Below are 27697 nucleotides of genomic sequence, written 5' to 3'. Positions count from 1 at the left end.
TTTCTAAGGCCATTCAATACTTTTAATATATTATAAATATAAATTATAGATCATAAATTATAAATATAAATATAGATTAATAAATGTATATATTTGTAGATAGAATTTTGTCACTTAACTATGGTTAATTAGTATATTATATTTTCCCTTCATTATAGCATTTAATCATAATGAATTGAATTGATTAGTACTGACACTCAGATGGGTGTGTATATTTACCATCAATCAATCCTTGATGCATGCAAAATAAAACTTGTAACAAAAAGACCAAAAATCTATATAGTGTGGTAATGAAATATGATAAAAAGCGGATGATCAGAGTTCAAATCTTTATCAACACAATAATTAACGCTCGATGATTTCTTTACACAGGAATATTTTTTTTCTCTCACAAACCTATAGACAACCATATTTGAAATTAATTTTTTTAAAAAAAGAAAAAAGTGACAACCACATTTGAACAAATTCAGATATTTTTTTAAATATACCTATTAAAACGGTCAACCCTCCCTCATAACAGGCCAATAGTTACAAACCTAATTAGCCGTTAACCACACATTAAATATGAAAGAAAAAAAATGAATGGTAAAAATGCAAATTAAATTAAATCCCACACAAACACTAAGAAGAAGAAGAAAAAAATATTATTAAAAGGAAATAATGATTAATTATTGTGCAAAAGAGACTTGTCTTTTTTCTTTTAAGGCCAAAAGAAGAAGCTAAGCACTATTAGCATAGCTCCCTCTTGAGGCCTTTTTTTTTTTCTTTTCCTTTCAATTCCCCTCATAGAAAAAATGACTAAACGTTTGCTACTTTGTTATAGAAGAATGGTTCATTTGAATATGAAAAGGAAAATCATATGCAAATTTACTATACTACAAAAATATTTTAACGCATTTTGGAACAAAGTTCTTGCTTGTTGGTTAGGTAAGTCTATTAGTTATAGACAATTGTCACATAACCAATCTTTTCCGGCCACCAGGGGAATGCCATCTCCGCCAGGGGCGGAGACGGCGTCTGATGGAGGGTATTCTGGGAGTTTGGTGTCCACATGTTGTTGTGATCATTCTAAGGATTCATCTGAGGATGTTGTTGCTTTGAAGATTAGCCTTTTGGGTGACAATCAAATTGGAAAAACAAGTTTCTTGGTAAGTTCTTTTTTTTTTTTTTGGTTCCTTTATATATTGTAAACGAGGTATTAGAGTCAGATTCATTTCTATTCTTGATATATTCGATGTTGAGTCTTTATGTTGTGTTTTTCATGCTCTAGATGTTCGTTTTGGGGGGATGAGATTAGAGTTAGATTCATCTCTCTTGATATGATATGTTTGATGTTGAGTCTTTATGTTGTATTTTTTTCATGCTCTAGATGTTCGGTTTGGATGGATAGGATTAGAGTCATATTTATCTTTATTCTTGATATGTTCGATGTTGAGCCTCTGCGTTGTGTTTTTCATGCTCTAGATATTTGGGTTGGATGGTTTGGATTGGATGGTTTGGATTAGAGTCAGATTCATCTCTATTCTTGATATGATTAATGTTGAACCTTTATGTTGTGTTTTTCATGCTCTAGATGTTCGATTTTGGGTGGATGGAATTAGAGTTAGATTCATCTCTATTATTGATGTTGAGCCTGTATGTTGTCTTTTCATGCTCTAGATGTTTGGTTTGGGTGTGTGGATGTAAAGATCGATGCGAAATTTAGATTTCATGAGTTCCATCTTTAAGTTGTTACTGTTGAATTCATTATATTTTTGAATATACAAGTTCATAATTTAATATTTGGTGAAAACGTTCTAATTTTACAAGTATATATACACAGTATATATTGAAATTGTTAGGTTCAATTAAATCTAGTAGATAAGATTGCAGCTGCCTCGGTGTTGGACTATGTCCTACTGAGGTAATGGACTCTTGTCTTTTATCAGTTTAGACAATTTTTGTTTCATAAACTATTTTTGGGGTCGAATTAAGTTCAAGATTTATTTTTCATTACTAAAAGATGGAAAATCCGTCGGAATCTATCTGAGACAAATTAAATTTTGATGAATTTCTGACCGAACCTGAAAAGAAAATTCCTATTTTATTAGTAGTGTTATTAACAATATTGAATTATTTCTCCATTTCTTGTTTATGTATTTGTAGTTTGATTTGATCCATCTTCAATCTTGTTTTCTGACTTTTTCTTGTGATTTTTTTTCTTCAATTGAAGACAAAGTATGTAGGAAAAGAGAAAGTTGATGAAGGATTGTCAACCAAAGGATTAAATCAGATGGACAAAACTTTGTGTGTGAGAGGGACAAGAATCTCATATAGCATGTGGGAAGTTAAAGGTATACATATCCATTTAATCATCTTTTTTTTTTTTTAAAAAAAAATCTTTTATTAAAACAGAGAAAAAGGTATATATATCAACAAAATAACAATTTAGATCTAACAATGAGTATATGATCAAAATATTTTTCTTTTTTGAGAATTTTCGAACTTATAAATTACGAGTTTGAACTGTGAAAGTAATCATTAATAGTTGTATTAGAGTAGACTGTTTACATCGCAACTCTTGAATGCGGTCCTTTTCAAGATTCTGAAACGGGATGTTTTGTGCATCGAATTGTCCATTTTAATTTTATGAAATGCTTATTAATAATAATGCAGGTGATGTTTCTGGCCCAACTCAAATTCCAATGGCTTGTAAGGATTCTGTGGCAATGTTTTTCATGTTTGATCTCACAAGTAGATGCACACTCAGTAGGTATGAGATTTATTTCCCCTAAAGAATAATGTTTAAGTTATATTCACTGACACTATAATGGATTTTTTTTATGTTATCAGTGCATTTTAACGTGATGATTTTTCGTGCAGTGTCCTTAGCTGGCATCAACAAGCACGACAATGGAATCAGACAGCAATTTCTGTAATGATAGGGACAAAGTTTGATGATTTTGTGAAATTGCCATTGGATTTGCAATGGACAATTGCAAGCCAGGTATATATATATCATTCTCAGTTCTTTCCTATTAATTAGGGAACTTAGCCTACGATCTGGGTTGTTTCTCTCTTGATTTTGAACTTTAGCATCTAAAAAATCTGTATGTACAAACGATCTAGGCCTGTATTTGAAGTTTTTCGGAGTTGGTAGGATTTCAGCACTTTGAGCTAATGACATAGTAGTTAGAATTTAGAGACAGCAAAGAATGTTAGTTGCAATGTAAATACTATTTGAGAACTTTCTTGTATAGTGTTTTACTCTTGTATTTCTTTCAAACTTATAATAAAAATGATTTTCTTGATCCGAGGATGTATCGACAACCTCTCTACCCCGTAAAGGTAGAGGAAAGGTCTGCGTATACATGGTACACCCCGCCCTCCCCAAACTTCACATATAGGACTATATTGGATATGTTGCTATTGTATCAATTTAATGCTTTTGATGTTGATACTTATGGTGTTATACAATGTGACTTTGAACAGGCAAGAGCATATGCAAAGGTGTTAAATGCACCACTATTCTTCTCAAGTGCAACCTACAACATTAATGTGAACAAAATCTTCAAGTTCATCACTGCTAAGCTCTTCAATTTACCATGGTCATTGGAGAGAAATCTCACAATTGGTGAACCCATAATTGACTTTTAGGTTTTCTCTTGTTTTCTGTAATTAAGAAAGAAAAAGAAAAAAAAAGGAATTTTGCTTTTTTGTTGTTAATTGTAGATAGATTTGAGAGAATAAAAAAGATTCAGAGAAAAAGAAATGATGATTCACATAGCCAACCGGTCACTGGTAAATTGTTGCAACCAGTGAAATTTCGAGTTGTCTTCATATGACATTTTATTCATTTTGGAGAAAATATTTCCATTTTCTTTTTCTCAATTTGCTTCTCAAGTGTACAATGGTGTTGCAATTTGCTAGTTTTTTTAAAGTAAAAGTCACATCTCAATGATCAATGAAGGCAAAGAATACTAGGTTATGCGTAACCAGGTGTAACGTGTCAAAGGTTATTGTAAAGGGGATAGGTTGTTTGGTGCATCGAACAATTGAAGAAGTTTGAAGAGAAAGGCTAATTTTATCCCAACTGCCTACTCTTTGTAGATAAAGTCCCCTGATCTATGTATTAGTTGAGACTACAAGGTAACAAATAGCAAATAGAATAGTCATACAAGTTGAACCCAACAACAATCAAGTCAATGCTCAAGGATTAAGAGGTGAATTTAAGGACTGATATTGTCCTTATAAAGGGAAAAAAGACTCATCAAAACTCTTTATCAGAAAAGAACCAGTCAACAATATCTTAGGTCACAAGTTCAAGCATTGGATCAAGCAAACTATGTCTAATATTTAAGTAGAGCAAGATAGATCCATCAATTCCTTTCGAAAGTTGCAATTGGCTCCAACGAATTTCTTAATCATAGAAAACTCTTCTCAGAAAAGCAATTGCTCATGGAAGAGCAATACAAGACCATTTAGAAATGGAAACACACACACAATTCCCATATGAAAATGTTACATGAAGAGCTTTATATCTTTAAGACAACACAATATCATCAAGAATATGCTTTCCCAAAAGTCAATACTTTCAATATAAAGCAAAAGTATTTCAGTATTTGAAATGGAGAACAATAACTAACAAGACAGTATAGTGTCTCAAAGGTCGATCATATCTTCTATTTCAGCATAACACATATAGATAGTCATCATGCCTTCTTGCACATTAATTAAGCACATTCCTGATTTCCTGTCACATGAAGATAACGAGATACTTACGGAAATAACAAAGCTATGCTCAAACAACAAGGCTCTATTCTAGTTGAACTCTCATGGAGGGGGGGAGTCCAACTGCAAGTAATAGTATGGTTCAGTAGGCTCTTCCCTGCACATTGATTAAGCATGTGAAATAAGTCATCCATAAAATTAGAAAATACTTCTTTTTTCAATAGATTCATAAAATATATCAACTCAAAGGAACAAAGACAAATCTCAATTGGTAAGGATTTGAAAAAAGAATTACAACAATAAGAGAACTAACAACAATGAAATAATGTAAATGGAGGGCAGTATACAACGTACAACAAAATGACAATCAAATAATGCAATAAGCGAAGCACACACACAATAAAGAAGACTAATCTCAATTCATCGCGTATAATTCATAGCTTCATTTTTGAATGCACCTTTCTATTAAGAGATATTGATGCATGAAAACAACCTATGTATTGAGAAACACTTACAAATTGGACACATATCAGAAGAAGAAGAAATGATGTAACAAAGGAAAAGAAATTTTATTTTTGAAAAAATTACAGCGGTTTCTCCCCTTTTTTCAAATTTATCCTACACACCTTTAGTTTACCACACACTTCACCTTATTTGACAATACTCCACTAAAAAATAAAAATAACAACTTCATAACAAATTTTTCCTAACTCCTTAATCACGTTTTTTTTCATTGATAACCGACTAACAATACAACACACCCACGAGAACACACATATTATATACACACATCTACTACCATAATGGGGGGAGTGAAGAAAAATGAGTGAAAATAGTGAGAGATCGGGGAAAAAAAGTGAAGGCGAGAGAGATCAAAATGCGCGAGAGAAGAAACCAGCGAAGAGAGGAAAATGAGGAGAGGAGCGGTGGAGAAACATTTTTTTCTGGCGAGAATCCACTGCCACCGGAAATTTGACCCGTTCTATGATTCTCATCACCGCATGAGCTCGGCGAAGCTCCGTTGAAACAAAGGTGAGAAAGATCAAAACACGCGAGAGAAGAAGCTGGCGAAGAGAGGAAAACAAGGAGAGGAGCGTCAGAGAAATATTTTTTTCCCAGCGACAATCCACTGTCATCAAAAATTTGATCCGTTCTCTAATTCTCATCACCGCATGAGCTCAATGAAACTCTGTCGAAACGAAGGCGAGAGAGATCAAAACGTGTGAGAGAAGAAGCCGGCAAAGAGAGGAAAACGAGGAGAGGAGCGTTGGAGAAAGATTTTTTTCCTGGTGAGAATCCATTGCCACCAGAAATTTGACCCGTTCTCTAATTCTCATCACCGCATGAGCTCGACAGAGCTCATCAAAATGAAGATGAGAGAGATCAAAATGCGCGAGAGAAGAAACCAGCAAAGAAAGGAAAACAAGGAAAGGAGCGGTGGAGAAATATTTTTTTTTCGGCGAGAATCCATTGCCACCAAAAATTTGACCCGTTCTCTGATTCTCATCACCGCATGAGCTCGACGGAGCTCAATTGAAACTAACGCGAGAGAGATCAAAACGTGCGAGAGAAGAAACCGACGAAGAGAGAAAAATAAGGAGGGAGCGGCGAAGAAACATTTTTTTCCGGCGAGAATTCAGTGCCACCGGAAATTTGACTCATTCTCTGATTCTCATCACCGCATGAGAGCGATGGAGTTCCGTTGAAACGAAGGCGAGAGAGATCAAAATGCGCGAGAGAAGAAACCGGCGAAAAGAGGCAAACGAGGAGAGGAGCGGCGGAGAAACATTTTTTTCGACGAGAATCCACTACCACTGAAAATTTAACCCGTTCTGATGCTCATCATCGTATGAGCTCGACGGAGCTCTGTCGAAATGAAGGCGAGAGAGATCAAAACGCGCGAGAGAAAAAACCGACGAAGAGAGGAAAACGAGGAGAGGAGCGGCGGAGAAATATTTTTTTCCCGACGAGAATCTACTGCCACTGAAAATTTGACCCGTTCTCTGATTCTCATCACTTCATGAGCTCGATGGAGCTCCATCGAAATGAAGGAGAGGGAGATCAAAACACGCGAGAGAAGAAATCAGCGAAGAGAGGAAAATGAGGAGAGGAACGACGGAGAAACATTTTTTTTTCGGCAAGAATCCACTGCCACCATAAATTTGACCCATTCTCTGATTCTCATTACCGCATGAGCTCGACGGAGTTCCGACGAAATGAAAACAACAGTTCCCACTCTAATCCGTTCCAAGAACCCACCAGAAATTCCAAAAATTCGATCAATCTTCTCTTCTCCATCACCGCTTGAGCTCACCTCAGTGGCAAAACAAAAAACGCAAACCCAACTCCGATTCCGGCGAGACCTCTTTAAGCTTAATTCAAAATTTGTGATTTGGGGTTCGTATTGAGATTTTTCAGCTGGTTTAAGTCTGTTCGGGGTTATGGTCCTCGATACCAAATTGGTTTGTTCGTCGTTGAGGTTTTTGTTCGAGGATTTCGAGCTTAGGCTTCACTAACTCACTATTATCAAAAATCAGTTCTGCTAAGGTCCGATTCTTAATTCTATTTTATTTTTATGTTATCTTAACATGGTTGATGATGTGATTTGGTGGTATGTATTGAGTGCACTTGAGCAATGTTGATTATCGTGGCTTTGAATATTTGATTTTATCTTAAAATTAATTAATTAGATGATTGAGAAATAAATTTAGGACCAAAATTAAAAATTGATAAAAGTGAATATTGGTTTATTTAATTCATTAACGGTTGTTTAATTCAAAATAAGCATCGATTTTGATAAATTCAATAGTATCATGTTTAGATCGAGAATTGATAGAAAAATTTTAGGTTTGTGGGTAGGAAAATCGTACGATTCTACATTATCGAATGTTGGAATGCTTGTTTTAAATGATTTTGCTATTTTTATCACATTTTATCAAATATATTTATTCATCGGGGAATGTCCCGAGATTATATGTATATATTTATTAGGGAATGTCTCGTGAAATTCTATATTTGGAAGACAGTTCGTGGAAATAATCCAGAATGTCGGGTGGACTTTGGAGCATAACTTAGGATTAGTGTAGGATAAAATAAGTTTTCATTTTAGTACTTTTTCATTTTTGGGCCTATATAATTGAACTAAACATTATTTTTTTTTGGAATTTTTCATTTGTTTGTTTTCTTACGTGCTCTTCTGTGAAGTTTATAAATCCCATAGTGTCATATTAGTCGATATAACTTGACAAAACAACCGTAATCGAACCACAGAACTGAGGGGTGTCTAACATCTTCCCATTGGTAAATAGAATTCCTTAGCTGTAATTTCTGTCTGTGGATCAGTTTTAAGAGTCAACTCTTTTTTTTTTAAAGGAAAAAAGAATTTAAAAGATGACTTAATACACAAAACAATGTCAAGTGATGACTCTGAGTTTAATTGCATTTTTTTTTGAAACAAATTTTCTTTTGTTACTTTAATAATTAAAAACCTTTTCGAATTTTAAAGGCAAAATAATTTTTTGATAAAAAAGGGTGTCCCAGCTCTGGCACTCTATTGGAAATTTTTTGAGAATTTGAGCTTCATTGTTGCGTTGTGTCGACTTAGTTTGACATTATGAGAGTATAGACATGTTGTTTGTTTATCGTTTTATCATTGTTGAGTGTCTACGTGCTATGTGTTTATTATTATTTTTTTTTTATGTGTTACCATTTTATATCTGGCATCAAATGCATTACCTTGAGTCATTTCTTTCGCAACAAGTCCCGTAGTACATGTTGTGTGCACAACCTTCGTTGAGTTACCTTTATTTTAAAAGGGGGAGCTGTCGGCTGGTATGGAGTGGGCGAAAAACAATTGCAGGCTCCATCGACTATACGCTCCCCTGAATAGCCTTGTTAATTGAACCTCAACCTAGGTCGGTCTTTAAGTCATTCTTATTTGCATCATGATTGAGACCTAGTGGGATCCGTTTGGTCCTTTGTGGAAACTTGTTCCTAAACATTCCTATGTGCTACTTGTTGCATCTTTGAGGCAAAAAAGTCAGTTGGCGGACTAAATTAGGGAATCATGTTCTAAAATTGAGGGAATGAGTGTGTTTAGGCAAAGAAAGGTCAAAAGAAAAAAGAAGTCAAATTTAGAGTCGAAAAAGAGAAGAAAAAAAAAGAGTTTCGTAGTTTATAAGAGTTTTTTATGGCTTTTATATTTCACAATAAAAAATTTAAAAAGATTTTTCACCTTTTGCACGCATTTTCTCAAAAATCAAAACATCAAGAAGATTTTTTCTTTATTTTCTTCAGCATGCATTTATAACTCAAAATTTAAAAAAAAATTTGTTTAATAGTTATATATTTTTATAGAAAAAAAATTCAAAAAAATGTTAGAAGTTTTATACATTCCATATAATAAAATGTCAAAAAGATTTTTCTTTTAGTGTCTTCATGTTTTTCTACGTCACAAGTTTCAAAAATTATTTTATTTCTGTTGGTGTTTTATTTCTAAACAATTTCATGCGAAATATTAAAAAAGATTTTCCTTTCTTGTTTTGTTTTGTTTTGTTTTGTTGTTATATGAAGTTTCAAATCAACAACTCAAAAAAAAAAATTCATTTGTATGTTTTCTCATTTGTTTTGGTCATGCCTCAAGTCGGGTTTTGTTTGTGGCTTAATCTTTAACTCTTTAATTTGAATGAACTACGTATACCTGATTTTCGTCCTTCGGGACGGGATACGTAACCAACCCTTGGTGGGTTTAGTAATCTTTTTTAATTTGATCATTGTCTTAGTTTTAGTCTAGGGTCATTTTCTTGCTTAGTCAAGTATTGTTAGTTGGTCATTGCCAAATAGACTAATTTCACTTAGCAGTACCATTTGGTGAATTAAAGTTATAAATCGGCATGTTCCTTCGTGTCACGTGACACTTCTCTATGTTAAAATTTTGAAGGTCGGAAATTCTTTCCCTTTTATTGAATTTTGAGTCATGGTCCTACATGTGTTATTATGGAATGGATTCATTCACAAGATCTAGAGTCCTGATGGTTTCTAAGGTGCCCAAAAAGTAAATCAAGTGGTGGGACATGTTCAACTACTCTAAACGACACAAGTTAAAGAAGAAGTCAGGCACTCTTACATCCTTCTTGTATATCGTGCCCTACTAGATTTGATCGAGATTATATTGACTTTTTGGGACGAATAGGTTGGTATTTAGGTTCGGGAGTTGTAAAATGATGCCCACTCTGACAAAAATATCTGGTTTGTTTTAATTGTCCTACATCAATAAAAAAATGATTCGAGTCTGGGTTCATTCTCCCACGAGGTTTCTCCATGACTATAGATTGAAGATAATAACCACCTGGGATGCCTTAACTAATTTTGGTTCTCCTTCGATTACCCGTATGCTCGATTTGGGTCCCCAGATGGTTTCGTTTGTTTTTAGGATGAATTTTATAAAACTAAGAAGAATTGGGAGGAAACGTCGTCTTGAAATATTCACCCTTGCTTTGTTAGGCACCTTAGTGTTTTCGTTAGATGAAAGATATGTAAATACTCATTTGCAATTTGTAGTTATGGCCTTATTTAATAGAAACAAAGGGCAAAAAGTCACTACTGTACTTATAATTTTAGTTAAAATATATAAGGCTTTGACTGAAGTAAAAGGAGGATTTGATTTTTTGAGGGAAGTAGCCTGGTATTGCAATTATGGATGATGAAGCATTTGCACGCTCCTTTTTTGATTAAATTGGGTGTGGTCAATCATTGTTTTCCCGATCGAGTGGAGGCCATTGAACAAAGAATGCGCTTTGATAAATTTTTATTACCCGTGGGAGTCAATGCTTGGATTGAATTTCTCGAATCAAGAACTCATGACAACATTCTTTGAACCTATTTGTGGCTCCATTCGAAAATAATCTTAGTCAAATGTCTCATGCAACTTCTTCTAGTTTTGATAGGGCTCAACTGCACTAGACCATACACTCCGAGTAGGGTAATGCACCAGTTGGATTGGTTGCAAGACGTTCCACCAATAATGAATTTTCAAAAGGATGTTGAGTACTTTAGGGATCAAGCCATGGGTGAGATCAAATCTGAGCAGTTCTAGCGTAATGCAACAAAACTTGGGTATAGATACTCTCATAGAAGGTTTGGATAATCCTGCGTACACTCAGAGATATGTGATCTGGCTACAATCCATACCTCAGGGTATCGGTAGGCCATTACCGGCGCAACTTAGAGGGCAGATACTTGAAGCGTACATAGTCAATGACAATGAAGAGATAGGTGCAGGGGATAAAGTTGAGTTGCTAAAAGTTTGGTTATCAGGTTTGATCACAACTGTAGAGCCACTAGAGAAATTTGCTTGGGTGTACTCTCCAAGAGTTGGGGGCACGCGCTAGAGGCTTCCTCCCAAGTATCAAAGTATCATTACGGGATATGTTACAAAGTTGGAATTCAAGTGGCAGCGAGAACTTTACAGCCAGGGCCTTCACAGACAGATCCATCATAGTCGGGGTCATCACATGGCGCAGCAGTTTGAAGGGGTATTTCTATCTTTTGCTTGGTTGGAGTCCTTTATTTTTCTGTCATTATGTTTGACATAGTGGTGTTATGTCTTGGTGGGTCGGTATCAAGTTTGATTTAGTGTTAATGTTACATACATTGTTTTGTCAGTCTAGAGTGTTTTTTAGTTTTTATGTATTGTTATCAAAGTTGTCTTAGTTTTGGAGTCTATTTTAGTTATATCTTCTATGAAAAAAAATCTCTGGTTCTGTTTCGTTGGTCTTTCTTTTTCACTTGTTCTTTGTTCTTAAGTTTTGAAGAAAAAAAACACTTTTGTTTCTGTGATATTTATGCATGCTTTCCGAACTACACAAGATCTGATTCTTGCACAACATGATACATAGTCAACCTACTACTTGGTTTGATCTAATCATTTTGTTTTTTTCGTTTTATTTTTCTTTTCAGTTTTCCTCTTTTGAAGAAAGCAAAAGCCAGAATGAATAATAAAAAAAAAGAAAAATAGTGAGCGAATAAATCAAACAAAGAGTTAGAGAAGGAAAAGAGATTGATGAAAAGAAAAAGAAAAAAGAGCACGAAAACAGAGAAAAATGAAATGCAAGTGCGATGTAAGAAGCAGTAAGTGTAAAAGCAAGTTGGGATGATGTCAAAATATCCGTATTACCTTCAAGGCCATGTAGAAATGTAAATGAAACTAGGTGCATAACATACAATGTGATTAGCATGTCTGTTGTATGACCTAAACTTAACGAGTTTTGTCTTTGATGAGAATGTTCTTTTAGATAAAAATGGTTGATTTGTGGCACTTTGGCCAGTCATCTTTATTTCACCAAGTCCAAAGCAAAGATTGTTATGGCTAACAAAGATGAAGAAACTTCACTTATTGACCCAAACCAGGGTCCCGGGGAAGGGGGTTCAGAACCCAATTAGGAGATATCGAGACTTAGACAACAGTCAGTAGAAATACACTGAGCATGGGCTAGTGACATGTCTCCTTCTCCATTCCCTAATGATGATCTTGAAAAATACTTTCAATTACTCGTTGCTTTCGCAGGTACACTTTTCTATTTCTATTGATACACCACAACATGCACCACCCCACATCAATACTATCCAAGTACTTTTAATGTGCCATTTGCTGCTCCTCAACAAACGCTTACCATCTATCCAACACCACCTATTGAACCTGTGTTCATGGCTCCACCACCTCCTGAATTTCCTACTTTTGCTGCTCGTCCAAAAGTCACGCTCTCTCGATTTGCTACTGAATCGATGTTTAGGATTCCTGATGATCAATATTATGCTCCAGAGCCTACCTTTAAGTTGAATGATCTGTATTATTACAATTTGCCACCTGTATTCCCTGCGATACAGAAAAGTCTACCATGACAGAAGAACAGGATGGTTTGATACGAAAATTGAAGAGTTTAGAATCGGCCATGAGAAACTTACAGGGACTCAGGGGTTATAAAGTGTTTCATATAAAGATCTGTGCATGTTATCAAGTGTTAATCTCCCTTTTAATTTTAAGATGCCGAAGTTTGAGAAATACGATGGACACGATGATCCAGTGGCACACATGAGGCATTATGTGTGAGAGTATTTCAAGTCTAACTTCTGAATGGTTTGTTGTTCAGGACATCGATAAGTGGAATAGTTGAGATGACCTAGCTAATGAATTCGTACAACAATTCCAACACAACGTGGAGTTGATTTCTGAAGAGAAATCCCTAACTAATATGAAGAATAAGAGTACTGAAAGTTTCAGAAAGTATGCAATAAGGTGGCGTGAACAGGCTGCTAGAGTGAAACCGTCGATAAAAGAGAGTAAATTGGTAGAGATCTTCCTTTAGCCACAAGATGAAACCTATTTTCAACACTTGTTTCTGGCAATAGGTAAATCGTTTATTGAAGTCATTAAATGGGAGAAATGATAGAAAATGGTATTAAGATTGGGTGGATTGTGAGCTTTGCTGCATTAAAGGCTACTACCCAAGCAATTCAAAGTGGTTTCAGAACTTTTGGAGGAAAGGAGAAGAAAAAAGATGTAGCTGTTGTTGTAGCTGGACCACGAGCATATCCAAAAGGACCACCTCGCTATTACCCCCAATATCAAGCCCAAGTCTATATCTAAGCTCAATATAATCACCCCCAACATCATTATCCTCCACAAAATCCATTATACTCTATTCCCCACCTCCTTCTTACCAACAATGGCGTCACTGGGTTTTGCGAAGGATAATAATATTGGGGGTGATTATATGGAGCTTGGGTATAGACTTGTGCTTGATACTGAGGGTAATGGTGAGGTGGTGTTTTTGGATATGCACGTGGTCAACTATAACAACAGCTACATCTTCTTTCTTCTTCTTTCCTCCAAAAGTTCCTGAACTACTTTGAATTGCTTGGGTAGTAGCCTTTAATGCAGCAAAGTTCACAATCTGCCCAATCTTAATACCATCTTCTATCATTTCTCCCATTTTGATGACTTCATTAAACGATTTACCCATTGTTAGAAGCAAGTGTTGAAAATAGGTTTTGTCTTGTGCTTGAAAGAAGACCTCTACCAATTTACTCTCTTTCATCAACGGTTTTACCCTAGTAGCTTATTCATGCCACCTTATCGCATACTCCCTGAAACTTTCAGTACTCTTCTTCTTCATATTAGTTAGGGATTCTCATCAGAAATCAACTCCACATTGTATTGGAATTATTGCACGAATTCATTAGCTTGGTCATCCTAATTGTTCCACTTATCGATGTCCTGATCAATAAATCATTCAGAAGCTAGACTTGAAAGACTCTCACCAAAATAAGTCGTGAGTAATTCTTCTTTCCCTTCAGCGCCTTTTAGCTGGTTACAATAACGCCTCATGTGTGCCATCGGATCACCGTGCCCATTATATTTCTCAAACATCGGCATCTTAAAACCATGAGGGATATTAACACTTGGAAGCATGCACAAATATTTATATGAAGCACTTTTGTAACCCCTGAGTCCTTACAAGTTTCTTATGGCCTGTTCTTAATTTTCAGCCTTTTTGTTCTTCTGTCATGGCAGGTTTTTCTGTATCGAAGGGAAATGCAAATGGATGATTGTAACAATATGGATCATTCAACTTTAAGGTAGCTTCCTGAGCATAATTCTAATAATCAGGAATCTTAAACATCAGTTCACTATTAGATCGAGGGAGCATGACTGTTGGACGAGCAACAAAAGTAGGAGATTCAAAAGGCAGTGGAACCACAAACACAGGTGCAACAGGTGGTGTTAGATGGATGATAGGACTTTGTTGAGGAGCTTCAAATGGCATAGTAGAAGTACTGGGATAGTATTGATGCGGGGTGAATCCTGGTGCATGCTGTGGTGTATCAACAGAAAACTGTATCTGAGAAAGTGGCAGGTAATTGAAAGTATTTTTGAGATCATCGGTAGGGAATTGAGGGGGAGGCATGCCATTGGGAATTGAATCCTGGTGCATGCTATTGTTTGAGTCTCGATATCTCCTCATTGGGTTCTAAACCCCCTTCCCGAGACTCTGATTTGGGTCAATACATGAAGTTTCTGCCTCTTTGTTAGCCATAACAACCTTTTCTTTGGACCTGGTGAAATAAGGATTACTAGCCAGAGTGCCACAAACCCACCACTTTTACTCGAAAGAACATTCTCATCAAAGACAAATTCTATTAGGATTAGGTCATACAATAGACATGGTAATCATATTGTATGTTATGCACCTAGTTTCATTTACATTTCTACGTGGCCTTGAGGGTAACACGGTCACTTTGACATCATCTCGACTTATTTTTTCATTTACTGTTTCTTACATCCCACTTGCATTTCACGCTCTTTTCTCTTTTTCTTTTCATCGATCTCTTTTCTTCCCTCACTCTTCGTTACATTCTTTCTCTCACTATTTTTCTTATTTCTTATCATTCTTTCTAGCTTTTGCATTCTTCAAAAGAGGAAAATTAAGAAGAAAGTAACAAAATGATTAGATCGAACCCACTAGTGGGTTGCCTACATATCATATTGCATATGAATCAGACCTTGCGTAGTTCGGGAATCATGCATAAATACCACAAAATAGAAGTGGTTTTTTTCTTCAAAACTTAAGAACAAAGAACAAGAGAAAAAGAAAGACCAATGAAAAATAACTAAAGATTTTTTTCATAGAATATATAACCAAAATAGACTTCGAGACCAAGACAACTTTGATAACAATAACATAAAAACGAAACAACACTCTAGACTGGCAAACAATGTACATAACATCAATAATAAGAACTCCAATACTAAAACAAACTTGATACCGAACCACCAAGGCATAATACCACTATGTTAAACACAATGACAGAAAAACAAAGGACTCCAACCAACCAAAAGGTAGAGATTCCCCTGCAAACACTGCGCCACATAATGACCCCGACTGTGATGGGTCTGTCTGTGAAAACCCTGGCTGTGAAGTTCTCACTCTCCCACTTGAACTCAAACTTTGTAACATATCCTGTAATGACACTTTGATATTTGGGAGGAAGCCTCTGGTGTGTGTCTCTGCTTTTTAGAGAGTACACCCAAGCAGATTTTTTGGTACCCTTTCGTAGTTGTGATCAAACCTTATAATTGAACTCTCGGTAGCTCAACTTTAGCCGCCGCACCTATGTCTTCATTGTCATTGACTATGTCTACTTCAAGTATCTGCCCTCTAAGAGCAATTGCTCCAGTTATGGCCTATTGGTACAGTGAGGTATGGATTGTAGCCAAATTCCATATCTTTGAGTGTACCTCGGATTATCCGAACCTTGTATGAGAGTATATACACCTAGCTTTTGTTGTGTTATGCCAAAACTACTCATATTTTTATCTCACCCATGGCTTGATCCCTAAAGTACTCAACATCCTTTTGGAAAATCTATTACTGGTGGAACGTCTTACAATTTACCCAACTAGAGTTACCCTGCTCGAAGTGTATGGTCTAGTGCAATTGATCCCTATCAAAACTAGAAGAAGTTTCATGCGACATTTGACCAAGATTATTTTTGAATGGATCCACAGATAGGTCCAAAGAATGTTGTCATGAGTTCTTAATTTGAGAAATTCAATCCAAGCATTGACTCCCACAGGCAATGAGAATTTATCAAAGCGCATTCTTTGTTCAGTGGCTTTCACTCGATCAGGAAAACAACGGTCGACCACATCCTCTTTAATCAAATAAGGATCATGCAAATGCTCCATCATCCATAGTTGCAATATCAGGTTACTTCCCTTAAAAAATCGTATCTCTCTTTTACTTTAGTCAAAGCCTTATATGTTTCCACTAAAATCATAGGCATGGTAGTGATTTTTTTCCCTCCCCTTCCATTAAATAAGGCCATAACTATAGATTGCAAATGGGTATTAACACGACATTCATCTAACAGAAAAACTAAGGTATCTAACAAAGCAAGGGTGAAGACTTCAAGACGACGTTTCTCCAAATCTTCTTAGTTGTATAAAATTCATCCCAAAAGCAATCGAAATCATACGGTCCCCCAAACCGAGCATAAAGCTAATTGAATGAGACCCAAGATTGGCTAAGGCATCCCAGGTGGTTATTAATCTTCAATCCATGGTCACAGATAAACCTCATGGGAGAATGAATCCAGGTTTGAATCATCAATTTATCGATGTAAGACAATTGAAATAAACCAGATATTTCTGTTAGACTGGGTGTCATTTCACAACTCCCAAATCTAAACACTAAACTTTTTCAATCCCAAAAAGTTAATATAGCCTCGATCAGATTTGAGCGGAGCGTAGAAACCATCAGAACTCTAAACCACTTGATTAGATCCAGTCGTAGTTGAACATGCACCACCACTTGATTAACTTTTTGGACACCTTAGAAACAATCAGGACTCTAAGCCTTATGGACGGATTCATCCTGTAATAAGACACATATGACTACGACTCAAAATTTGATAAAAGGGCAAGTATTTTCGACCCTCGAGATTTTAACATAGAAAAGTATCATATGACACGAAGAGATAGACCGATTTATAACTTAAATTCACCCGAATGGTACTGCTTAGTGAAACCAGCCTATTTGGCTATGACCTACTAACAACACTTGACTAAGTAAAAGATGACTTAGGCTAGGACTAAGACAATGATCAAATTAAAAAAGATTATCGAACCCACTGAGGGTTGCCTATGTATCCCGCCTCGAAGGATGAGAATCAAATATGCGTAGCTCATCTAGATTGGATAGTTAAAGATTAAGCCACAGATTGAACCCTGACTTGAGGCATGGCCAAAATAAACGAGAAAACGCACAAATAGAATTTTTTTTGAGTTTTGATTTGAAACTTCACGTAACAACAAAACATGGAATAAAAATCTTTTTTGATATTTTCATATGAAATTGTTCAAAAATAAAGAAGCAACAGAAATAAAACAATTTCTGAAATTTGCAACGTAGAAAAACATGAAGACACTAAAAGATTTTTTTTTTGACATTTTCATTATATGAAATTTACAAAGCTTCTAACATTTTTTGGATGTTCTTTTATAAAAATATATAAAGCTCCTATTAAACAAATTTTTTTTTTGTAAATTTTGAGCTATAAGTGCAAGCTGAAGAAAATAAAGAAAATTTATTTTGATGTTTTGATTTTTGAGAAAATGCGTGCAAAAGGTGAAAAATCTTTTAAAAAATTTTATTGTAAAAAATAAAAGCCATAAAGAACTCCTACAATCTAAAAAAATCTTTTTTTCTTCTCTTTTTTGCCTTGAACTTTGACTTTTTTTCTTTATGACCTTTCCTTGCCTAAACACACTCTCTCTCAATTTTAGCACATGCTTTCGTAAATCAGTTCATCAACTGACCTTTTTACCTTCTAAGTTGCAACAAGTATCACATAGGGACAAGTTTCCCACAAAGGCCCCATCGGGTCCCACTAGGTTTCAATCATTATGCAAATAAGAATGACCTAAATACCGACCTAAGTTGGGGTTTAACTAACAAGACTGTTCAGGGGAGTGTATGATCGATTGTGGTTGCGATTACTTTTCACCTATTCCATACCTGCCGACGGCTCTCCCTCCTAAAATATAGGTGACTCAACGAAGGTTTGTGTACTACGAGACTTATTGCAAAATAAATGACTCAAGGTAATGAATATGATGCCAGATATAAAGTGATAACACATTAGGAAAAACTGTAAACGTGGAGCACGTAGGCACTCAATAAATAATAAAACGATAACAGAAACAACATATCTGTACATTCATAGTATCAAACAAAGTTGATACAACGCAATAATGAAACTCAAATTTTAAAAGATCCCCAGCGGGGTCGCTAGAGCGGTGACACCTCTTTTCTTACCAATTTTTTTTTTTTAAGTTTGAAAAGGGTTTTAATTATTTAAGTAACAAAATAAACTGTATTTTGAAAAAGGATTTTTCAATTAAACCCAGAGGTCGCCACTTGACATTGTTTGGTATGTAAGTCATCTTTTAAATTTCTTTTTTCAAAAACAGTTGACTCTTAAAACTGATCCACGAACAAAAATTTTAGTTAGAAAATTTAGTTAACCGAGGGGAAGATGTTAGGCACACCTCAATATCGTGGTTCAATCACGATTGCTTCGTCAAGTTATATCGGCTAATATGCCACTATGGAATGAATAAGCTTTACAAAAGAGCATACAAACAAATAAAAAATTTCTAAAAAAAAAGATAATTTCCCGTCCAACTATACAATTTCAAAAATAAAAAAGTGCTTAAATGAAAACCTATTCTATCCTAAACTATGCTGAGCAGTCCACCTGACATTCTGGGTCCTGTCCATGAACTGTCTTTCAAATACAGAATTTTGCAGAGCATTCTCCGATAAATATATACATGTAAACTCAGGCATTCCCCGAAAAATAAATACATTTGATAAAAATAGAAAAATCATTCAAAACAAGCATTCAAACATTTGATAATGTAGAATCCTACTGTTTGCCTACCCAAAAATCTATAATTTGCCTATCAATTCTCGACCTAAACATGATACTATCGAATTTAAGAAAATCGACGCCTATTAATTAAACAGCCATTAGTGAATCAAAACAAACTAATATTCACTTTTATCAATTTTTAATTTCCATCCTAATTTTATTTTCCAATCACACGATTAATTAATTTTAAGATAAATCAAATATTTAAGGCCACAACAACCCAAATTGCTCAAGTGCATTTAATATATACCAACAAATCTCATCATACACTTTAAGATAGCATAAAAAGAATAGAGTTATGAATTGGACCTCAGAAGAACTGATTTTTGATAACAGTGAGTTAGCAAAGCCTAAAATCGAAATCCTCGGACCAAAAAACTCAACAACGAACAAACCAACTTGGAATCAAGAACTGTAACCCAGATCAAGCTTAAACCAGAAGGTTCGTTGGATTTTTGGAATTTTACGGTGGGTTTTTGGATCGATTTAGAGTAGGAACTGTTGTTTTCATTTTGCCCAAGCTCACGTGGTGGTGAGAATCGGAGAACGGGTTAAATTTTTTGTGGCAGTGGATTCTTGCCTGAAAAAAACTATTTCTCTGCTGCTAGGGTACGTAGTAAGGTGAGGATGTATAGGATAAATTTGAAAAAATGGGAGGGTCAAATTTATGTGTCTACATTGTCGACGACCAGGATAGTGAATTCAAGTATTTGCTCTTCGGTACCTTGAATTTTATTTTTATAAGCTATTGGAGAAGTTATTTAGGATTATCTTGGCCTTTATAGGAGGCAAGAGTATCTTGTTAATTACTTTTATAAAGTGAAATGGACATATAGGAATTTTCTTTTAATCAAAGAAGAGGCATTCTTGGTAATTCAGAAAATGTGAGATTTGAATTCACTGTTCTTGGTAAAGATTTTTTTTATCACATAGTATTTCTTCATCTAGCTGATACTTCAAGAGCTCCAATCATCTCGATTTAGTTAAAAGTATGTGGAAATTACTCCATATGAAGCCAAGTGATACGAATCCAACCACAAGGAAATAACAAATTAGGATTAGTAAAGGTAGGATTTCAAGTAGGATCTAAGTCACAACTGGTATCGTTGCAATGTGATTGTGTAGTGATGGATCATGAACTCAGTTTTTTTTATGAAGGTTCCCATATGTGGAGTTTATTAGATCGAGTACAAAAAGGTGGATATATCCTTAAACCTCAAGAATTACAAAGCTCGAGTATAGAACAAGCATACAATTTGACTACGCACAAAATAAATTAGGAGGATCTCTCCCTTAACAACTAAGCTCACAAAAAGAGAGGCTACTAAGCACCCTTAGTAGTAAACTAAGTACTCAACCTGGATCAAATATGAAAGATCCTTTCTTGACTCGAATTCTAAATTTTGGAGATCCTTTAATGTCATTCTTCAAAGTAGATATAATCTGAGTGGGCAAGCTTGTCGCCTCATTGAAGAAAGTGTTTGTTTTAGTACTCTCTTTGCCAAATTTTTAAGAAGATTAGCTGTGGTGTTGCCTTCACGAAGTGTGTGGATGAATTGAAATTAACCTTGAGATTTCATAGCCGAGATCTGCCTGAGTTCATTCTTTAGTTGCCAAGAGCTTTTGAGTTTTTCAGTGGTCATCTGGATGATAGATAGTGAATTAGATTCAACAGTGATTTTATGATATCCATTGTCTGAACACTATTTCATTCCAATAATAATAGCCTTAATTTCTGCTAAGTTATTGGAGCATGAACTAACGTAGGAAGTGAATTCCATGATCAACTGTCTAAGGTGATTCCTTAGTAGGCCACCTCCTCCTGCACTGCCCAGGTTTCCTTGCTGTATCCGTCCATATTCAGCTTAATTTCTCTAAGCACAGGTTTGATCCATATGACTAGTTTGATATCTAGCTTAGGCCTGATGCTGTCAATTTAAAAAGTAATGTTAGGCGTAGGAGAGTTAAAATAAAGAAATAAGAATTGGATATTAAGGACCATTTGGACCATGTTGGTAACTTGGTCAATTATCCTATTAGAAGTAGTATTAATTCCTTCATGTTTTAGAGTGCATCTAAATTTTCATAATTCCAAGTGAGAACATGGGAAGACATTGAAGAAGGGTCTCATGCACTTTGTTGTGAGGTTTAATCAACTACCATCTAACAATTTTGTATCTAATGTTACCATTGTGAGGATGAGGGATGCCACATGCATCAGTGAAACATTTCCAAATGATGGTAGCAATCTCACTTTTTCCAAATAAATGATTGACATCCTCATTATAACTAGTTTTGCAACAATAACATTTGGAAGGCCCATGAACTTTAAATTTTGTAACAACGTCATCAGTGAAAAATCTATTATTAAGGATTTTTGTGCATGAAAAAAGAAAGTTTGAAGGGGAGATTGTTATGCCATGTCTTACTGCTAGTTAGGGAGGTGTCTTTGCTCATTCTAAAAAAATTCCAAGAAGATTTGCTAGAAAAATACTAGTAGGATCAGATAACTAGATAGGAAGATCATTTTCATCTCAAATGAACGGGATCCTTTGAATGAACATAACCAAGTCATACGAAAGGAGTTGCTGGAGCTTAATAAGGTCCCACTGATTATTCTGAAAGAAATCAGAGACTTTAACATTCTTAGAGGTGTTGTCATGGTTTACAATCCCACCACAAGGAGATGTCACCTTTTTCAACTTTCCCAATGATATAATTTTCTCCAAATATGGGATTGAGCATAACTAGAGGTTCTGTTAACAACATGAGTCCTTTTACAGTATTTAGAGTTCAAGAATAAGTTTAAAAGAGAATTATGGATTCTGAACCTCTACCAACATTTAGCACTGTAAGAGATACATATATCATGAAGAGATCTATAACAAATACCACTCTCTACTTTAGGAAAGCACAATTTAGCCTATTTGATTCAATGATAATGATCTTTCCCATCGGAGTAACCCTAGAAGAAATTGGCAAAATACTTTTCCATTTGTTCCAAAATAGTTTTAGGGGGGGGGGGGGGGGGATAATATGTAAAGGAATAAAGTGAAGAACTGACCAAATGAGTACAACTTTACCACCAAAGGAGAGGAGTTTACCTTGCCATCCTTTAATTCTGTTGGCCATTTTAGCAACCATGCTACTAAAATATATGACTTTCTGAATGTATGGGAGCACCCAGATAAGTAAAAGGAAATTGAGAATGAGAAAAATCAGTAATTATCTTAATATCATTAATAACTCCTATTGGGGTTCTAGGTGATACTAAAAAAGTAGATTTTTTTTATTGACAAGTTGACCAAAAACCTGTTTATAAAGATCTACGTTTTTCATCATGATAGTAATAGAATGGATATCCCCAGTTGAAAATAATATAGTATCATCAGCATAAGTGAGGTGAGTAATAAGAGGACTGCCAGGATTAAAAGAATAAGGAATGAAATTATCAACATGCAATTGATTCATAATTCTTGAGAGAAGTTCAGCACTAATTAAAAAAAAAGGAAGGGGAAAGAGGATCACCTTGCTTGAGTCCTCTAGAAGAGTTAAAGAAACCATGTCTAGAACTATTGATGATAGTAGAATACCAATTGTTAGAGATAAATCTAAGGATCATATCAATCCATTGTTCACAAAAACCCAAATGTCTCAAACTATGGCAAAGATAGTCCCATGGGCTTTGGCCATATCAAGCTTGAAAAAAACATTACCGTTAATGTTAGGCTTCCTTATATTGTGGACCTCTTGAGTAAGCATGATATTATCAGCAATAGATCTATCTTTAATAAAACCAGTTTGATTAGGAGAGAGAATTTTATTCATTAGAGGGGCTAGCCTATTGTTAAGCAATTTAGAAATAACTTTGGATATAAAGTTACTAAGACTTATGGGCCTGAGATCAATAAATTGTTGGGGGCTGTCTATTTTAGGAATCAAAATAAGGCAGGTATGAGTGAAAAATCTATGGAGAGATTTACCTAGAAAAAAGTCAAGAATAACATCATATAAATCATTAGCTATAATGTGCCAACAATGCTGAAAAAACTTACCTGAGGCCATCAGGACCTGAGGCACTATTAAGATTCATGGAGAATACCACTTGCTTGAGCTCATCCATAGATGGAGTAGTACAAAGAATTGCATTATCGGTCTCGTCGATAACCCTTGGCAAGTGTCTGAGGATAGACAAATCAATATTAGTTTGTTCATGGGTGAAATGTTTTTCATAGAAGTTGATGGCTTCTTCAACAATGTTATCAATGTCTTCAATCCATGAGTCATTTTCTTTTTAATCCTTTAAAGAAAAAGCCTTTTTCTTCTAGATCTGATAATGGAGTGAAAAAATTTGGTATTATTGTCTCCATCAGTTAACCATTTAAGACCTTCCTTTTGTTTCCAAAAAGCTTCTTCATTTTTAATATGTCTAATTAGCTGAGCATTGATGTTGTTATACTGCATTCTGTTAGCTTCAGAGTTATCATTGATGCACGATTGTTCTATTTCCTCCAGTTTTCCTTGAAGGTCTTTGGTCTTATCAAAAATGTTCCCTAAAGTGTTTTTAGACCAATGAGATAGATTCCTGCAAACATTTTTGAGTTTCAAATGAAATTTCCACATCGAACCACCTTCAACTTGAGTATACCAGGATTGTTCAACTACTTGCATAAATCCATCTTCTTCAGTCCACAGATGAAGATATTTAAAATATTTCTTCGGTGCAAGTTGTGGATTGGAGATGGAGGTCAAAAGAGGGGCATGGTCAGAACCTTTTCTGACCAAGTAAGTTACATTAGTGTCACCATATTCTTGTAGCCAAATGGTGTTGGTAAGGACCCTATCAAGTCTAGCCAAAATTCTCTTTCTGGGAGCTCTACCATTTGCATGAAGGAATTATGGACAACTATTGTATACACGAAGGATGCTCGGGTTGTTTGGTAGGATTTGAGAGGACGTTTTGATAAAGTGAATGCTTCTCATATGTATCAGCTTCATAGAGCAATTACAACAGTTGTCCAAGGCACAGAGAGTGTGTCTACCTATTTCTCAAAGATTCAAAAACAACGAGACGCATTTGATAGCATGGTACCACCACCATGTGACTTCCCTAAGTTTAAAGACTTTATTGAAAACATGTAAAAGCAGAAGTTGATGTAATTTCTGATGGGGTTGAATGAGAGCTATAAACCAGTAACTATAATGTGAATCAGCAAGAGGAGAGGACATCTGAAGGAAGGATGCTATAAGCTCACTGGCAACCCCCAGATTTCAAGCATAGAAAGAAAAGGTACATGAATACAACTTATAATGTTTCTTTAGTGAAAATGCAGTTGTGCCAGACAATTTCAGGAATGTATCAGGTGGAGGTGTGATACAAGATTGACAAGGAACACACAAACAACACCAAAATCAGTTTACAAGTTGAAAGAACCATGGACCCTTTTGATGACCACTCTCGGATTCAATAAAAACACAATGTATTGTGGTGTTTAACACCTAAAAATAGCCCACAACAAACTATGTTAACAACATTAAGATGAAGAACAAGAACAACACATGGGTTACAAGAGAAACAATACACCACACGGCTACAAGATTACAACAAAGGAAATGATAGAGAGTGTGACATACACTACTACAAAGACCAAGAACCTAAGCGTATTCAAGTACAAAGACCCTTGATAAAGATAGTAGAAACACCTACACTATGTGGTGGACACAAGAGAGGACCTCAATCTGTCTAGCACCCAACGATCCAAGCAAACAAACAACAAAAGTGATTCCACACCTAAGTTGTTTCTTAGTTTCAGCCAAGTCTCTATGGTAGAGAGTGTGTTATACAATCTTCAATATCAAAAAAACTAAGTAAAGTAACCCTAAAATGTTTCTTATAGAGTGTATTACAAATAGAAGGCAAAAAGTTCAAAATGCCCCTTAGAGATTAGGTGCCCCTCTAGTGTGAATTAGTGGCTGTTTTGATATGTTTTAAGCCCTTAATTCCACTTCTCTTGCACACACACGTGGACGAATTCAATACACATCCTCATAAGTTCATCTACGCGATCGCACTTGTATCAAGGTGTGCCAAGGATACCGCAGTTCACTCTTGGCTAGTACGATAAGATAATGCAGGAGCTTGACAAAGATTTGCCACAGTTCATGAATAATATGACAGGTATAGTCCAGTCTTTCCTAGCTAATGTTGAACAAGGAAAATGGATAGTTGACACAGGGGAAACTAACCATATGGCTTCTAGCTAGTCTGAACATATTGTTCGTGGTTAAAGAGTTTAACTCAGGTAATCACAAAAGAGTTCATTTACCAAATGAAGGTATAACTTTTATTGCGCACAGGGAAGTGCAAGGTCATAGATAAGATAAGAGTTAGAAGATGTTTTGTTTGTCCTACATTTCAAACATAATCTCTTATCAGTCTCCAAATCGACTAGGTAATTAAACTATTTTTTGTACTTTTACCCTGATTTTTGCTTGTTGCATAACCTACCAGGTTGGAAGGTAATTGGGATTGCTAGGGAGAAGAATTGCTTGTACTTTCTCATTCCTATGACACCCCACAGAGAATAAGATAGAGAGGACACTTAGTGCACAAGCAGTGAAAGATGATATTTTAAAGACTGCTCATGCTTTAGGAGCATCAATAAAGGAGTTAATAGGTTACAACTTAGAAGGCTGCAAGTTTATACTAGCTGCCTGTGATGTATGTCATTTTGCTAGACACGTGAGATTGCCTTTTCCTTCTAGTAGTACTCGGACTAGTAAGACTTTCTAAATATTGCATTTGGATGTATGTGGAACTTATAACACACTTATGATGGAAATAAATTTTTTCGTGTTGTTATTAGACAATTTCTCAATAGTAAAATTTAAGCATGATGTTTTATTGATATTAAATTCCTTCAAAAGAGTTCAGACACAGTCTAATGCAATGATTTGGATGCTAGGTTTAAGGCATCGCAGGACATCATACATGGGAGCTGATGTCGTTTGCCAACAAAGATATAACCCATTAGTTGCATGGATATACAAGGTGAAATTACAGGCAAATGGGAACATAGAGAAGTCCAATGCGAGATTGGTAGCTAAGGGGTGCAACCAGAGAGAGAGCCTCGACTACAATGAAACTTTTCTGCCTATAATTAAAAATTTAAATTGCAACTGTCAAGTCTATCCTTTCTTTAGCGGCTCAGTATCATTGGCATATTCATCAGTTAGAGATGTCTACAAGACTAGCTTCACTTCATTGTTGGATATTGCAAAATTCAGACAGCTTACGACATATAATCCATAGCAGTCTTTCTTCTCAAAACAGCACCAGTAGCGAGAAACAAGACCAACCCATATTGTCACAAAAAGAAGTTATCACAGTTTAACCATGATGCTCATTATAGAAGAGTAATCCTCAATGTCGTGTTGTTCATTTCTTTTTGTGGTCAAGATAGTTGCTCCAGTTCCGCAATGCTTACGAAAATTTTTACGCTTCGGCATCTTTGGTGGCTCACCACCTTGGTTGCATCTCCCAACTCATTACCATCCACTTCATCGTTGAATCATCTGACTCATTGCCTTTTATCTCAACATTGGAGTCCTCCCCATCATCTTTATTAATGGCATCAGGGATCTCAATGGCCATTGGCACAAGACAATAACTACCAAAGACATTCTCAAGTGACACAAGACTTGGATCCATTGAATATTGAGTATTTGTTAGCTGACATGTCATATATAATGCCAAAATGAGATCCTAAATGTGACCCCTTGAAGTGGAACCAATATCACTATCGGTTGTTGCTTGATCATCTTCCAAGGTTGTTTAGGCATCTTGTGTTGCCTGATCCGCTTGTTCTATTTCAGCAGGGTCTCGTCCTCTCTCAACATCACGTATTCTCCTACCAGCAACATGACCTTTCCCTTGCATACGAATAGGGGAATGTAAATGATAAGCTTGTATCTCATCTCTTCTATAATGAACTGGAACTTGAATCCTTTCAGCCTTGTGGACATATGTCAAGCACCTAGATACCTTTGTTGCTCGGACTCTTCAAAATTGTTGTCGCACTCGTGTTGGATTCTCCAAAATGCACTACTTTTGGAGTATCTGACAAGCACCCGTCAACATTTTTGAAAAGTCCAAGCAACATAGCTAGACACATCATCACTCCATTAAACACATGTAAGACTTCATATGATGGCTTATCACCAAGGAATTTTTCTTGTCAAATGAATATGACGCGACTGCGCAAAATAAATTAATTTTATGAGATCAGAGATCTTTGTTTTCATGATCAAGCTGTTGCAATTTAAAATTTTCTGAATTCCTTGTGTTATTACTATTATCGAGATAAGAATTCTCATAATCATAAACTGGACAACTACTAGTATTAATATTGTTATAGCTTGTCTCAGGTTTAGGCAGAAATGGACCAAGCAGGTAGAATACCAAATGAAAGAATATGACAGCTTGGGCAGA

The 27697-nt window shown here is 35.5% G+C and overlaps 1 protein-coding gene and 1 long non-coding RNA gene across 2 annotated transcripts; one reads left to right on the top strand and one right to left on the bottom strand.

The window, feature by feature from the left end:
* The first annotated feature begins 680 nt into the window (after window positions 1-680).
* LOC107878236 (septum-promoting GTP-binding protein 1) lies at window positions 681-3870 on the top strand. Its single transcript, XM_016725155.2, has 5 exons — window positions 681-1148; window positions 2213-2333; window positions 2656-2752; window positions 2863-2986; window positions 3472-3870. Exons 1-5 carry the CDS (start codon window positions 795-797, stop codon window positions 3634-3636), a joined length of 861 nt encoding a protein of 286 aa, XP_016580641.2. The 5' UTR covers window positions 681-794; the 3' UTR covers window positions 3637-3870.
* A 589-nt stretch (window positions 3871-4459) lies between these two features.
* Window positions 4460-7346, bottom strand: LOC124887216. The gene is made up of 2 exons (XR_007044531.1): window positions 6899-7346; window positions 4460-4867 (listed from the first exon to the last, which is right to left on the bottom strand). It is a non-coding gene; the product is annotated as an uncharacterized LOC124887216 (long non-coding RNA).
* Between the last annotated feature and the right edge of the window lie 20351 nt (window positions 7347-27697).

Source organism: Capsicum annuum, chromosome 9, assembly GCF_002878395.1.
Source record: "Capsicum annuum cultivar UCD-10X-F1 chromosome 9, UCD10Xv1.1, whole genome shotgun sequence".
NCBI classification, from domain to species: domain Eukaryota; kingdom Viridiplantae; phylum Streptophyta; class Magnoliopsida; order Solanales; family Solanaceae; genus Capsicum; species Capsicum annuum.
The sequence above is the reverse complement of the archived record's forward strand: the minus strand, read 5'-3'. Positions and strand labels throughout refer to the sequence as shown.

What these genes read in the sequence shown, in the direction of transcription:
- LOC107878236 (XM_016725155.2), top strand. Translation starts at nt 795, where the DNA reads ATGACTAAACGTTTGCTACTTTGTTATAGAAGAATGGTTCATTTGAAT. An exon ending in TAGCATGTGGGAAGTTAAAG is followed by an intron (nt 2,334 to 2,655) that starts GTATACATATCC and finishes ATAATAATGCAG; the next exon opens with GTGATGTTTCTGGCCCAACT. An exon ending in AGTAGATGCACACTCAGTAG is followed by an intron (nt 2,753 to 2,862) that starts GTATGAGATTTA and finishes TTTTTCGTGCAG; the next exon opens with TGTCCTTAGCTGGCATCAAC.